This window comes from Astatotilapia calliptera, chromosome 8 (genome assembly GCF_900246225.1).
Source record: "Astatotilapia calliptera chromosome 8, fAstCal1.2, whole genome shotgun sequence".
NCBI lineage: Eukaryota > Metazoa > Chordata > Actinopteri > Cichliformes > Cichlidae > Astatotilapia > Astatotilapia calliptera.
In genome coordinates, this window is record NC_039309.1 from 16,580,612 (window position 1) to 16,595,032 (window position 14,421).

General features: G+C 42.9%; 1 protein-coding gene and 1 non-coding gene across 6 annotated transcripts in view; one reads left to right on the top strand and one right to left on the bottom strand.

The window, feature by feature from the left end:
- rhbdf1b (rhomboid 5 homolog 1b (Drosophila)) overlaps window positions 1–9,943 on the top strand; it is a 41,831-nt gene extending 31,888 nt beyond the window's left edge. For 4 of the 5 annotated variants that reach the window (XM_026179062.1, XM_026179065.1, XM_026179063.1 and 1 more), the window contains 16 exons: window positions 705–933; window positions 2,254–2,460; window positions 3,604–3,726; window positions 3,974–4,116; window positions 4,203–4,457; window positions 4,535–4,646; window positions 4,746–4,820; window positions 5,421–5,582; window positions 5,941–6,041; window positions 6,234–6,297; window positions 6,833–6,927; window positions 7,061–7,136; window positions 7,475–7,575; window positions 7,724–7,877; window positions 7,981–8,204; window positions 9,002–9,943. In XM_026179062.1, the coding sequence (XP_026034847.1) occupies window positions 705–933; window positions 2,254–2,460; window positions 3,604–3,726; window positions 3,974–4,116; window positions 4,203–4,457; window positions 4,535–4,646; window positions 4,746–4,820; window positions 5,421–5,582; window positions 5,941–6,041; window positions 6,234–6,297; window positions 6,833–6,927; window positions 7,061–7,136; window positions 7,475–7,575; window positions 7,724–7,877; window positions 7,981–8,204; window positions 9,002–9,197 (2,317 nt within the window). In that variant the 3' untranslated portion in view covers window positions 9,198–9,943. The remainder of the gene's footprint in view (window positions 1–704; window positions 934–2,253; window positions 2,461–3,603; window positions 3,727–3,973; window positions 4,117–4,202; window positions 4,458–4,534; window positions 4,647–4,745; window positions 4,821–5,420; window positions 5,583–5,940; window positions 6,042–6,233; window positions 6,298–6,832; window positions 6,928–7,060; window positions 7,137–7,474; window positions 7,576–7,723; window positions 7,878–7,980; window positions 8,205–9,001) is intronic. The other variant, XM_026179064.1, reaches the window with a different exon arrangement.
- trnai-uau (transfer RNA isoleucine (anticodon UAU)) lies at window positions 7,242–7,335 on the bottom strand. Its single transcript has 2 exons — window positions 7,298–7,335; window positions 7,242–7,277 (listed from the first exon to the last, which is right to left on the bottom strand). It is a non-coding gene; the product is annotated as a tRNA-Ile (tRNA).
- Window positions 9,944–14,421: the final 4,478 nt, after the last annotated feature.

The following is a 14,421-nucleotide window of genomic DNA, read 5'->3' on the forward strand; positions in this document are numbered from 1 at the left end:
CTCTAATCCCGCTGTTTACGTCTCCGTTCTTGCTCAAGGCATCCAGTCTAAATCCTACCGTTGTTTTGTTTTTGTTCCAAACCTGTTTCCTCTTTTTAAGAGATCCCTCTCTGGAGGGACAGTAATCAGGGCTGCGCCACCCCCACCCTGTCCTTGTGCAGCCTTAAAAGGCTTCCCCAGCTGGCGTTTTTCTTGATGATGAGGGCTGAGTGTTTATTACTAAACGTTCTGCTCTCTAAACAGCCTCCCCCTCCTCCCACTGATCGGTTAACACGCAGCCTGATGTGCGGACACAGTTCTTGGAAAAAGGGGGACCTGAATGCACATTTATCGAACTGAAATGTAATAAACAAAGACCCATATTGTGTCATCTACTCTGGGAATATGAGGCAACATCTGCTTCTTTTCTGCCAGCAGAGGGCTGTAAATTATATAAGGAAACAAGACAGTGTATTTCATCCAGGCTCTCAAAGCTGGGTTCAAACTTGCACACATTAGACAGAGATAAAAGTACAAGAAGAGCATCTTAGATGTTATAATATAAAAGTGTTGTTTTCTTGACTTTTTAAAATCATGGCCCGTATTTCATCCTGATTCATTATTAAGTTCTTGTGCTAAGATGAACCTGATTCATTTCTGACACACTACCACTACATCAAAAAAAGTATATGCTTTCACTAAGCAGAGTGTGTCCTCTCCCCCAGGGGTACGGCTGACTGGTTTGGGGTGAGTAAAGACAGCGACAGCACCCAGCGATGGAGGAGGAAGAGCCTGCAGCACTGCAGTCATCTGTACGGGGGTCTGAAGACGCAGGTGATGAGGGAGATGGAGCTTCACAGCCAAGACAATCTCTCCCTTGCCAGCACTGAGACCCCTCCTCCCCTCTACCTCCCACCCCTCCACCCCAGTCATCACCACTATGGCATGCAGAGGGTAGGCCTGCGCCAATGTGGGGGGGGCGCATGTTAGAGGGATGGAGACGTAGATGGGCACCTTTTCTTTCGTCACATTTCTCCCCCACCTCTCTCCTCCTGTTCTTCATGTCACATCTTGAAAATCGGGGTCGCTTTAGCGCCTTGCTTTGTTCGCTTTCGTAGGGTTCAATTGATGGGGTCTTAACAGAGAAAGAACTTTTTATTGACGATTTGTTTGACTAACCGCAAAAACAACAAGCCACTGAAAGTCACAATAATGAGTGCAGCACTGATATTAATTATACAGTTACAGATGACGGTTTTTCCAAGTAGCATTTTTAAACACATTAGACGTCTTTAGAAAGCATCAATTATTTCTGTTGTTACACAAAAATATAATTATTTCAGAAAAAAATAAAAATTACCAGGGTTAATATCATCAGTCCCAAGTTAAAACTGCAAAACTTTGAGCCGTCACTTTAGAAAGCATCAGCCCAAAAGTCAAAGAAGTCATTTTAGAGCTGAGAAAAAGAATTATTGAGAGAATGAGGTGGATATAGAAAGTTATCACAGCATTTCAAAGTTATAAGAACTGAAAAATCATCAAGAAATGTCTTCCTTCTCTCACCCCAACTGGTCCCGGCAGATGGCCCCGCCCCTCCCTGAGCCTGGTTCTGTCTGAGGTTTCTTCCTGTTAAAAGGGAGTTTTTCCTTCCCACTGTCGCCAAAGTGCTTGCTCATAAGGAGTCATATGATTGTTGGGTTTTTCTCTGTATCTATTATTGTACGATCTACTGTACAATATAAAGCACATTGAGGCGACTGTTGTTGTGATTTGGCTATATAAAGAAAATTGAATTGAATTGAATGAATTGAGTCACACAGTACACAGTAATACTAATGTAAGCATTCAAAATAAATCTAGGATGCTGGAAAAGCTGTGTTGAAATTCCTTGCTCTGTTAAATGCTTAAAAATTAAATTTTCATGGCGGGGGAGGGGAGGGGCTAATAATTCTGTACTCCTTTCATTGTGAATTCTGTGTAGCTAATAGCATGTCAGCGTAGCCTGCTAAGTGCTAGTAGCCTAAAAAGCCCTTGGTTTAGCAAATTTATCTGAAACTTTGCCCTTAATTTTAGTATAAAAGATCATATCAGACGTAAAACATAAAGCACATGTGAAGTAAAATCTACTTACCCCCTTTTACATCAATTTAACCCTAATATCGATGTGTATGTGCATCCCTGTTGCCTCTTCTGTTCTGTCGTGTCAATCGAGCTTAAAAGAAAAAGGTTGTGGTGAACCGACACACTTGTGCGACGCGTTGTGTTTGTGTGCAGATCGTAGACCCCCTGGCTCGGGGTCGTGCCTTCCGCAATGTGGAAGAAGTAGATGGCTTGAGCGCCCTGCAAACTCCCATGACGCCCGGCACAGCTTCCCTCTGCTCATTTTCCAGCTCACGCTCTGCCCTCAATCGTCTCCCACGACGACGCAAGCGAGAATCTGTCGCCGTCATGAGTCTCAAGGCGGCGGCGGCGCTAATGAAGGTGTATATTTGTTGTTTATTCCAGAATTCCTACCTAAGACGGTCTTGCTGTCTTTGAATTCTTCTACACTGCTGCCTGTCAAGATAGTCATGCATGTTCCTCCTTCCTGGTATTAAAAGCTCATGCAACAGATTCTAGTAAGATAGCCCATAAAAGGACTTTGATTTACATTAAGTTATTTCTTATTTGTCCCAGAAAAAATACACTTACCATAATGATTTGGCAGGTTTTTTTTCTGTACACAAGCATGTTGTGTAAAACAGGAGATTTGCGTGTCCTGTTGGGGATTAAAGTCAGGCGCTATACTTTACAGCAGTGTGCACGTGACTGTCCTTGTGTGAACCACAAGCTACAGAACACATATGTAAAGCAATTATGCTGCTGTTCAGAGTGTGTGTGTGTGTGGTGGGGGGGGATTACTGGGGGTTTTACCAGCAGATGTTCCGTGACAACACCAGTGAATGCTCAGTTATCTGCTGCTTTGTTTTCAGAGCACTCTGGAAGAGCTGAGCTCATATAGGTGCAAACCCGCAGAGGCCACATCGCATCATTAAGATACGCGGTCTCACTCTTTTGCATCAGTGCTTAGGTTTAGTTACCAAAAACTACTTGGGGAAGATTTAGGAAAAGTTTCACTACTGTGTTGTTCTCTTTTTGCTTGTGTTTTTTTTCCAGCAGGTGATCAAACTGATCCTTTGTATCTTCTCTCTCTGTCTCTCTTCTCCTCTGTTTTTCTTTCCCTCTCCTTCTGTTGAGCTTCTTCCCAACTTCTCTTTTCTTAAAAGTAAAATAAATAAATAATGCAGATCGAACAAGCAATGACAATCAAGTAGACCAGTATGGGAAACGGCATAATGATCCACTTGGGAAAGTAAATCTGTTGGGCATTTTTCTGGTTGCAACGGTGACAGACAGGCCAAAAAACATGATACTTAGATATTTCATTTAAGTGTGACGCCGAGGGGTTCATAGGTGAGCAGGTTAGAGCTTTTTCACTATTACCATGAACCCAGTGAGCCACCTTGTGGCTCTCATTTCGCAATGATAAAGTAATACCTTTATTATTAAGGTGCTTTTGTCGATGTGATTTAGAAAATTTCCTCCATCTTTGTTTGAAATGTCCTGTTTATGATCGTTTCTCAGGGCCGGACGTTAGGCGAGAGCACCGCTGGGCGGCGGCGCAGACGGAGTTTCATGCCTCCTAGTTTCTTCGAAGATGACACTGCGGATTTCCCCGATGACCTAGATACTTCTTTCTTCACCAGAGTGAGCAGTGGACACACTCTCTCAAAGCGACTTTTAGTCACTGTGACATTCATTTGAATTCACAGATTGATAAAGCTTGCATTTTTTCGTTCAGGATAAGAACTTCCTGCAGCATAATTTTCAGTTCTGCAATCTTCTGAATGCGATAGCCCGCAGAGGCTTCATGTAGCAAAAACATGTGTGCTTATTTCTGTGAAATAAATTAAAAATACTGTCTACGATGTATTTATGAGATGAGTCTTTGCAGGAAGGCCTGCAGGATGAGTTGTCCAGCTATGCTGACGAGGTTTTTGAGACTCCGTCGGAGGCTGCCCTCAAACAGCTAGATGAGAGCGAGCTCACGGGAAGCGCTCTGGATAGGAACGAACTAGAGAGGAGTCATCTCATGATGTAGGTCTCCACTGTATCCTTCACATGCACACAAAAAAATGAAAGGAGCTGCAATCCCTTAGAATGCTTCCTCCTCCCCGATTCAGGCCTTTAGAGCGAGGGTGGCGGAAGGCAAAATCCGGCTCTGCGGTCCAACCCAAAGTCCGCCTGAAACAGGAGGTGGTGAGCGTCAACAGCCATCAGCAGCGAGGGCAAAGAATCGTGGTTCCGGTTAAGAAGCTTTTTGCCAGAGAGAAGAGGCCGTACGGGCTGGGCATAGTCGGACGTCTCACTAACCGGTCGTATCGCAAACGCATAGACAGCTACGTCAAGCGGCAGATTGAAGACATGGATGATCACAGGTGAGACGGGATGTGGCTGTTTAGAAATGTTTAAATGCAAAAAGTAAACAATGCATTAAAAATGCTTCCCTCTCCAGGCCTTTTTTTACCTACTGGATCACCTGCGTCCACCTGCTCATTACCATTCTGGCTGTCACCATTTACGGTATTGCCCCTATCGGCTTCTCGCAACACGAAACTGTCGACTCGGTAAGTAAAGTGTTCGACTTTTATAAGGGTTTAATGCTGCTTTGTTACAAATTTTTGAATATTGAGATTTTTATTTTTTATTATTTTTTTATTTTTGAGGTGCTGAGGAACAAGGGGGTTTATGAAAACGTGAAGTTTGTGCAACAGCAAAACTTCTGGGTGGGTCCGAGCTCTGTAAGTACTTCCAGTCTTTTATCCACCGCCTTTCACACTACTAAAAATCGCAGGCGAGTTTGAATCTCAGTGACCTCTGCCTCAAGGTCAGAGGTCAGAAGTCGAGTTTTCTAAAAATCTTGTGAATGCGATAATTAAAGAACAAAGTGATGTAGAATTGAAAGAGGCTGTACGCCCTCTTTAACCATAAGTGTGTATAATCTGCTCATGTATTCATGAACACTTGTTGTATTAGCTACTAATACACACAAATATCATATAAATATAATGTATAAATAGTACAATAAAGCAATGGAAAAATGGTTAAGTGTTAGTTTAAAGTTAAATGATTCAAACGCATGTCGAAATTAAATGCATGTATGATTTTTGACTAAATAAAGGAATAAATGGTTAAAATATACATTTTCTGTTGTAGTAGTATTTAAACACACCAGGTTCCATATTTAAATTAATCACACAATCTTCAGTTGAAATGAATGCGCAAATGTATTTGTTTGTTTCCTGTGGCTGGTGTCTTGAAAGACTTATTTGACAGAGGTGTTAGGATCTACATGGACATTTTTCTTTTCAAATTGTCACGTCATCTCTTCTTCGCCACAGGAAGCGCTGATTCACCTGGGAGCCAAGTTTTCCCCGTGCATGCGTCAGGATGAAGAGATCCACAAGCTGATCCAGGAGAAGCGAGCACTAGAGAGAGAATCGGGCTGCTGTGTGAGGAATGATCGCTCCGGCTGCCTGCAGACTCTACAGGAGGAGTGTTCGGTCAGTCACACCAGCTTAGATTTGAAAGAGTCTCAGCACCAACCATGACCTGTTTATTTCAGGCACACTATGATTTTATTGAAACTTGTGCTCAGAAAATGATACCTTACTGATGGGCAGGTTGATGGTTTGATCCCTGTCTGCTCCAGTCTGCATGCCAAATATCTTTGGGCAAGATATTAACCCCAAGTTGCTCTCTGATGCTGTTGGAGTGTGTATGCATGTTAGGTAGAAAACAGTGAATGAAGCATGTTGTGTAAAGCACTTTCAGTACTCAGATAGTGCTATACAAGAACCAGTCCATTGACGTATAGTGTCAGTGCATTCTGAATATACATGGCATGTCTTTGCTCTGCAGAGCACACTGGCAGTGTGGGTGAAGTGGCCTCAGCACCCCAGTGCTCCTTCTTTGAACAGTGAGCTCCGGCAACATGGTGCCGTTTGCCATCAGGACCCCAGGTAACATGATTATCATTCTTCAGCTTTAATAGAAAACAATTTTGGATGAAGGACTCATAACTTAAGACAAGAGCAACAGTCTGCCGGACAGACTTTGTTTTTATCCATGTGTGGGCTGAGCTGTTGGAGCCGACTTACCCTGCTGGAAGACGTCAGTGTTCACTCTTATTTCTTGTACTTTTGATTTTGCAGAATCTGTCTGGAGCCAGCCTCTGTTTCACCGCATGAGTGGCCGGATGACATCACTTCTTGGCCTGTAAGCGCACTAACATGTTATCAGTCTAACCTCACAACATCCACAGGGTTAGATTAAGGGTTTGGTTTTATTTAAAACAAATGCTAAACAGGCCACTGTTCGGAAACTAGGAGATACATTTCCACTGAAGTCTTTAAGCATTTTTCAGTGTTACAGCTAAAATTCGTAACCAAAGCCAAACCCTACCCCTAACTCCAGATGGGCCAAGTGTTCATCTGATACTATTATTTATCAACGAGTAGATACATGGATCAGGTAGTATCAGATAGCAATGATTCTGTTTCTAAGCCAGTCATATACCAAAAGGCTAAGATGTCTGATTATACAACTGTAGCTCAGTACAACTGTACTGCAAGAGAGTCTCTAAAGACTAATGTAATATTGCATTTAAGTGGTTTGGTTCAAGTCAATGTGAGGCAAACAGTTGTCTCCTTGTTCTCCTTGTGTGTGTGTGTGTGTGTGTGTGGTTTTTTTTTTTCTAAACTGTTGTAACTGTAATCCGATGAGAAACTTTCACTGTGGTTTTGATTTGTAGGTTTGCACAAGGTTCAACTCGGGGAATCACACTAACCTCCCCCACATTGATTGCACCATCACAGGCCGGCCCTGCTGCATCGGAACCAAAGGACGGTGAGGATCGGGATCACTTATTTACAACACGTGCTCAGTAACAGCGTCAAACATTAACAGTATCTTTATAAATGTGTTTGAATAAAAGATTAGTACACTGATCTCTACTTAAAAACCTGAATTCGTGTTGCAGGTGTGAAATAACTTCTAGAGAGTACTGTGATTTTATGCATGGCTACTTCCATGAGGAGGCTACGCTCTGCTCACAGGTAGGACAAACAGCACACACACACCTTTTTTAACTGCATGTTTAAAAACAGTGGCCTGTGTAAATTTGCTCCTTTAAGTGAGAGCCTGGTGATTTAAAACATTGTTGCTCCAGGTGAGGCTCGAACTCACAACCTCGGCATTGCTCTGCAGGTTACTGTCGTATAAGTACCGCGCGCTGACCGATTGCGCCACTGGAGCCTGCAGCACACAGTGCAACAGAATGGACTGTGGACTGCATTCACCTCTGGCACGTTCCACCACAAGGTGGCAGCAGAGCATCACTGACTGTTGTAGCCGTAACCCTGACTGATTGTATTGTTGTTTTCATTTGTGTCAGGTGGCCTGCATGGACGATGTCTGCGGTTTGCTGCCTTTCCTCAACCCAGAGGTCCCTGATCAGTTCTCTCGGCTCTGGTTGTCCCTGTTTCTTCATGCTGGGTGACTGCACTCTTCCTTTCTCCCTTCAGTATTTAAAGCAGCCATGAAGATGTTAAATTATGGGAAAAACTTAGTTGCCTGAATACTTCAGTGAAAATGTGCATGCATTTGTGGAATGTTAAGGATAACTGGTTGCTTGTCCCTGCAGAATTCTGCACTGCTTGGTTTCGGTGTTGTTCCAGATGACGGTGCTGAGGGATATAGAGAAGTTGGCTGGCTGGCTCAGAATCTCTATTATCTACATGCTCAGTGGCATCACTGGCAACCTGGCCTCTGCCATCTTCCTGCCCTATAGAGCAGAGGTACAAGCTGATGTTGATGTTGCCAAAAAATATCATAGTTATACATTGTTTTCATTTAGTCGATCTGTGTGCGATCTATAGGTGCCTGTCTTTTTCTTCCCAGGTGGGTCCTGCTGGCAGCCAGTTCGGCATCCTGGCTTGTCTTTTTGTGGAGCTGTTTCAGAGCTGGCAGATCCTCGAGCGACCGTGGCGAGCGTTTGCTAAGCTGTTGGCCATCTCTGTGTTCTTCTTCTCTTTCGGTTTGCTTCCCTGGATCGACAACTTTGCCCACATCTGTGGTTTCATTTCTGGATTCTTCCTGTCCTTCGCCTTCCTCCCATACATCAGGTAAGTGACTATTGCTCTGTGTGCTTTTCTATCCAGGCTTTACTGCATTGGCAGTACATTCGAGGCCATTTTAATGCTAAGAAATGAAGCAGCTGCTAATCAGATGCTTTCTAGATGGTATTACATGGTAGGTCAAAATGTGACCGCACTTTTATGTGTGTTCAGTCCAGCTCTTGTGTAGCTCTTGTGTAATCTAGCATACCTCAGTGTTGTCTGATGGAGTAGAGGGATTAACTGAAGGGCCAGATGCATCTCTTAAACACTTTCATCTACTGTTTATCTGCTTCTACTACTTCTCCTTTCCTCTTTTCTTTTATCGTTTCTATGTTTTTTAAGACAGGCTGCTAGTAACAAAGTGCCTAAAGATACAGTTTAAAACAGATTCTGAATACGAGTGAAAAAGCAGTAAGTGTCCAAAGAAAAGCTGTGAAAGACCTTCAGAAAGCCTGGAGGACTACTGCTGAAGGAAGGTCTGACTCCTTGGAAGCAAAATATAAAGAAATGAAAGGAACGGTTCACATGTTGTGGAAATTGAAGAGACTGAAAACTGTTGCCACTACTTTATATTTAAAGCTAAATTAAGCTGGCGCTAGTTAGCTTAGCTTAGCATTCACTTGACTTACCTCTAGATTCTTTATTCTTTCCTTTGACTGAACGTTTCCTAAGTCTATATGCAGTGTTTTCATTCCCTTCATCACTTTCATGATTTAAGAGGTTTGATGCAAAACAATGACAGTTCTCTGAGGGAAGTAATGATGTCACTGTTGTTTTGTTGTTGTTGTTTTTTCACCCACCAGCTTCGGCCGTTCCGATATGTACCGAAAGCGAGTCCAAATCTGCGTCTTCCTGCTGATCTTCCTGGGTCTGTTCTCCGCTCTGGCCGTTCTCTTCTACATCTACCCCGTGAAGTGCGACTGGTGCGAGTACCTCACCTGCATCCCCATCACAGACAAGTTCTGCGAGAAGTACGACCTAAACGCACATCTCCTCTGACTGTTAGTCCTTGGAGTCCAAGCTGATGTCCACTGATAAGATTAGGATGTGTGAAATGGTGCTTGGCAGCACTTACGACTGATAAAACCATCAGTATTTCTAGATTTTGTACGGACTGGTGAATTCCAGATGTATTTTTTCAATATACAAAACAACATGCATGAAAGCCTTCAATATGCATGAAAACAAGGAGAACAATGGACTAATAACTGATCTGTGTGTGACTGATCTTGTCCTGGGCTATTCAATGTCCACTTGCACTGGCCAGTAACAGTACACCTTAGTGGCCACATGGAAGTTTTATTTGGTACTTTTTACCCAGCAGTCACAGCTTCCTGGACGCTCTGCCGTGAACTCTAAGGACACAAGGCTCTAAATTCATCAGCGTGCCTTACTGATACAGCACAGCCTCTGACTTTAATGTCTGTGGAAACTGCTTTCAGACACAAATCATGTCAAATATGTTTTTTACTTCAGTATTTGGAGGCTGGAATGCCATTTTGTTTATTTGTTTACCACTCTGGAAACCACAGCCTTTAAAGCACTCCAGTCACAAATGGATGTTCTGTTTTTTTAATATTCACCTCTTTTTTTATATATATATATGTTTACAAAAAACAACAACAAAAACAAAAACAGGTGGGTTCATGCGCTCAATCGTAGAAAGCTGTTAAAAGGTGAATTTGTGTATGTGTGTGTGTTTTATTAAAAGTGGTGGCGTTTTAGCTACCTGGCAATGAACACAAGAGGACAAAATCCGTGACTGTGTGTTGTCTGTTCTCAGATAGCCAGAGATTGATGCTTAAACTCACAACCTCAGCATTGCTTCATAAGTTAGTACTCTCTACCAGACTGCACCACTGGAGCCCACTGTGTCTGTGGTTTTTGAGTTTGTGAATTGTCATGAATGACTGTGACTCGCACAGATCTTTTTTTTTAGATGTGTCCTTGATCCAACACAGCTGATTTAAATGGCTAAATGACCTCCTCAACATGTCTTGAAGTTCTCCAGAGGCCTGTTATGAACTAATCATTTGATTCAGGTGTGTTGACCCAGGGTGCGATCTAAAACCTGCAGGACTCCAGCCGTTGAAGCCTGGAGTTCCCCGCCCCTATTTTAGACCATGGTCGACAACCAGGGGCAGAACTGGCCTGGGAAAGACTCCAATCTGGTCCGCTGAATGGACTTGGAAAAGCTGCATTTTTTGGACTTTTAAATTATTTGAAAACATTTTACAACTTTTTCTGATAACAACACCCCATCCCCACCACCACAGCTGCTCATATTGCACCACAGTAATCAAGTAATAGATAAACAATAACATAACAAAAACGTTCCTGTTTTTTCACTACTGACTATATAAATGTATATTTATTTACAACAAATCCACAAAAAAGGACATTTTCTGTGAGTTAACACAGAAACTTTGTTTTATAATTACAGGACAGTCTGGCCAGTGAGCTACCAGATCATTTTCTGTCATTTTACACATTTATTTCTTAACTTTGAAGTTGTGTTTTTAATACATTAACATCATTAATCACTCCTTGAAATGGAGAATCCATTATAATACACAGAATTCAAAAACACGTACACTTTTTGTTTCAGTGAATATAGATATTTTACTTTACGTTACTGCTAACAGAAGTGATTCTTTTTAAAATTCTGAGTATGGTATATCATAATGAAATTGGCATATAAACTGACCTTTTCGGTTTGTCAGATAATCAGTAACCCTCTCTTGGGCACGCAGAAAGAATCAAATCAGATGTGACGCCTCGTGAGTGCAATAACGTAAGCCGACAATGATGATAGTGCCCTTTTACACTGAAACTATAAACACCATTAAATACTGATGGCTAATTTCTTAACACTGGTCAGAGCCCAGAGCCGGACAAATAGAAGTCTTGCTGCGTTTGGGGAACGGCCAATAGATGGCAACCCGAGACCAATAACTTACAGGTTGGGTGAAACATGACCGCCGCTGAGGGTGCGAAGCTCAAATTACAGCAATGCTGTTGTGGTGTTTTCGGGGATTTGAATGTCATTAATTCAAGCAGAAGGTTTATTAGCGTGCAGAGCGCTTATTGCGGCCCCTGATGCTCACCGCGTGTTGCACCGATGGGTTTGTTGACGCCGGCGCTTTCTTCCTCCTCTCTTTGAGCGTGCACGGACACACGCACACGCTGGCGTTTGCATGCACATACACACGTGTGATTGCTCTGGCATTCATTAAGTCTTGTCTGTAATTGACTCTAAATAAGTGCGCACTTATGCTAGAGAGGAGCTAAGAGGACAACACTGATCTGCATACACAATGGAGCAGAAGTCGTCTTTGTACGACTAGCTGGAGTTGACTTTGGTGTTGTGATAATTGTTGTCCTACTCTCTTTTATTATTAATATGCAACTGGGCCAGGAATGCAGGATTAACAATTAATTGACAATTAATTAATTAATCTAAAAATCTCATATTTGATCAAAATCCGGCTTGATTAGATGCTTTAAGACAGTTCTGCAAGCATGAAAGAAAAAACAGTAACGCTTCATAATACAGCCTGTGCAAGGGTGTAATTCCCCAGTAATTAAATGGACTTTAAATTGAATTGTAATTATAAGAAACAAACAAATAATAATTATATATGAATGCATAAAAAGAAAGAAAGACAGATAAATTTAAAAAAGAAAAGTTCCCCACTCCTTACAGCTTGAGGGCCCTGAGCAGTATCTTTACTGTTCCTATGACTGCGCTCTTCTGGACCGAGATCTTGGATGTTCCTGGGATCTGGAGACACTGGCCCAGTTTGGGGTTTCTGCCCCGACTGCTGCGATTACCACTGGGACCACTGTTGCCTTCACCCTCCACCCTATTTCCCCAGCTTCTCCTGTTCCTTCTTCCTGATATTGCTGTCACTTTCTATCACTATCACTTGGTTTGTCCGTCTGTATCTAGAAGTTCCACAGGATCTTTGCTTGGTTATGGTCAACCACCACTCCCAATTTCCCCTATACTATGCCAGCCACTTGGTTCTGGTGTTCCATGTATGCCCTGCCTGCTAGCCTCTTGCTCCCTGCTGTTATGTGCTGGATTGTCTCAGGGGTATCTTTGCACACCCTGTACCTGGGGACCTGCCTGCTGTGGTGTCCTGGTTCCTCAACAACTGAGCCGGTATGGCTTCAGTTATGTGTCTCTCAATCATACCCCAAAGTAAGCTTGAGTAGCATGAAGGACCTAGCCAGGGGACACTTACTGGACGTTTGCCATGGTCAGGATTCAAACCCCAAACCTTTTGTTCCAAAGGCTGTTTTTTTGTTTGTTGTTTTGTAATCACCAGCAGATTGTGTTTTGTTTTTTTTAAATGAATTTGATTATACGTTGATCAAGTTGAGACTGCCAGTAACCGAGTTGAGATTTTTATACGTAGCATTTAAGTGAAATAAAACTTGAGCACTATAAAAAAATCACTGCACTGCTTTGTTTGCACAATTTCTACAGTTGGAACTGTCTGGACTCTTTGGACAGCATGGTGGCACAGTGGATGGATAAATGGGTAACACTGTTCCCTCACACGAAGAAGGCGCCGAGTTCAACCTCCTTTTTCTCTGTGGGCTTATTTAAATTTCATAAACTAAAACTTTGTGGTGATTTGTGATTTTATACTATAAGAAGTCTCCTATGATCTCCTTTTTCTGTGTTGTGTATATGCTGTATGGCTGAGCAACTAACAGTGACAAGTTAATGACCCTGCGTACAATTCCTGAAAAATAATCTCATTCTGTCATCTACTGGCTGCTTGGTGTAATTAAGGCAGCACCCAAAGCCATTACACCCCCCCCCCCCGCCCAACAACAACCACCACCCTGCCCACCTCCCCATCCCAACCTCACCACTCAGACTCCTCAGAGGAAATTATCTCTCCCTTCTCACAACCCCCCCCCAAAACACGCACACACACTTCTGCACTGATCCCTTCTCCAATCCAACCCCTGTCACGTCCACCTCCTCCTCATGCTCATTTCATGCCTCCCTTTTTCCATCACTCATTCATCATTTGGTTTTTCTAGTCCATCCATCCATTTTGCACACCCCCACCCCTGAAACTCTCCATCAAGGCTCCCATAGAGATGGTAATGTAACATGAAGAGGGTGGTATCTGCGACCCATTGATCAGCATCAAACGAGACACATTTAGATACCCCTTCGGTGCTCCCTGAACCTCCCCCCACCTCCTTGTGTAGTGTCGTAATGGTTGGTTGGTTTTTCGGGCCTGATAGGAGTAAATTAAACTTATGTCACTTGCAGGTATGATAGATAGATAGATAGATAGATAGATAGATAGATAGATAGATAGATAGATAGATAGATAGATAGATAGATAGATAGATAGATAGATAGATAGATAGATAGATAGATAGATAGATAGATAGATAGATGTAACTATTGCGTGGAAAGATGGAAAGGTGACCCTGAAATGGGACCCTGACAGCTGGCCAACAGGTGGCAACTGACAGACCCTCTCTCTTCATTGTGCCTGGAACACATAATAATACACACAGACTCCTCCGACTCAGCACCCTGGCCATCAGGTGAAGGAGGCTACTAAGTGGGCAAGGGAGGGGTGGCTGTATTTATATGTGTGTGTGTGTGTGTGTGAGTGAGAGAGAGAGAGAGAGAGAGAAGGGGGAGGTGTACCTGTACCGCAGGGCTTGCACACACCTGGCTGATGATCCCACCTATGTCAGAGCTGATGGAGAGTAATGTTATAGCACCCTCCCCCAACATGGTCCCATACACCACCTGGACTAATGCTGAAAAACCTTCTCCCTCTAGTGTGTGTGTGTGTGTGTGTGTATTCACTATAAATCTTTATCTAGTAGCTGCTTAATCTGCGAGCTTCACAAACATCAAGCATGTGCAGGTTATAAGACAATCTCTGCTCTCTGAAACTGTAAGATGTGTATCCACAGTGACATTTTTGTACTAATGTTCCAGCTTGTCTACAGGGAGTGCAGAATTATTAGGCAAATGAGTATTTTGTCCACATCATCCTCTTCATGCATGTTGTCTTACTCCAAGCTGTATAGGCTCGAAAGCCTACTACCAATTAAGCATATTAGGTGATGTGCATCTCTGTAATGAGAAGGGGTGTGGTCTAATGACATCAACACCCTATATCAGGTGTGCATAATTATTAGGCAACGTCCTTTCCTTTGGCAAAATGGG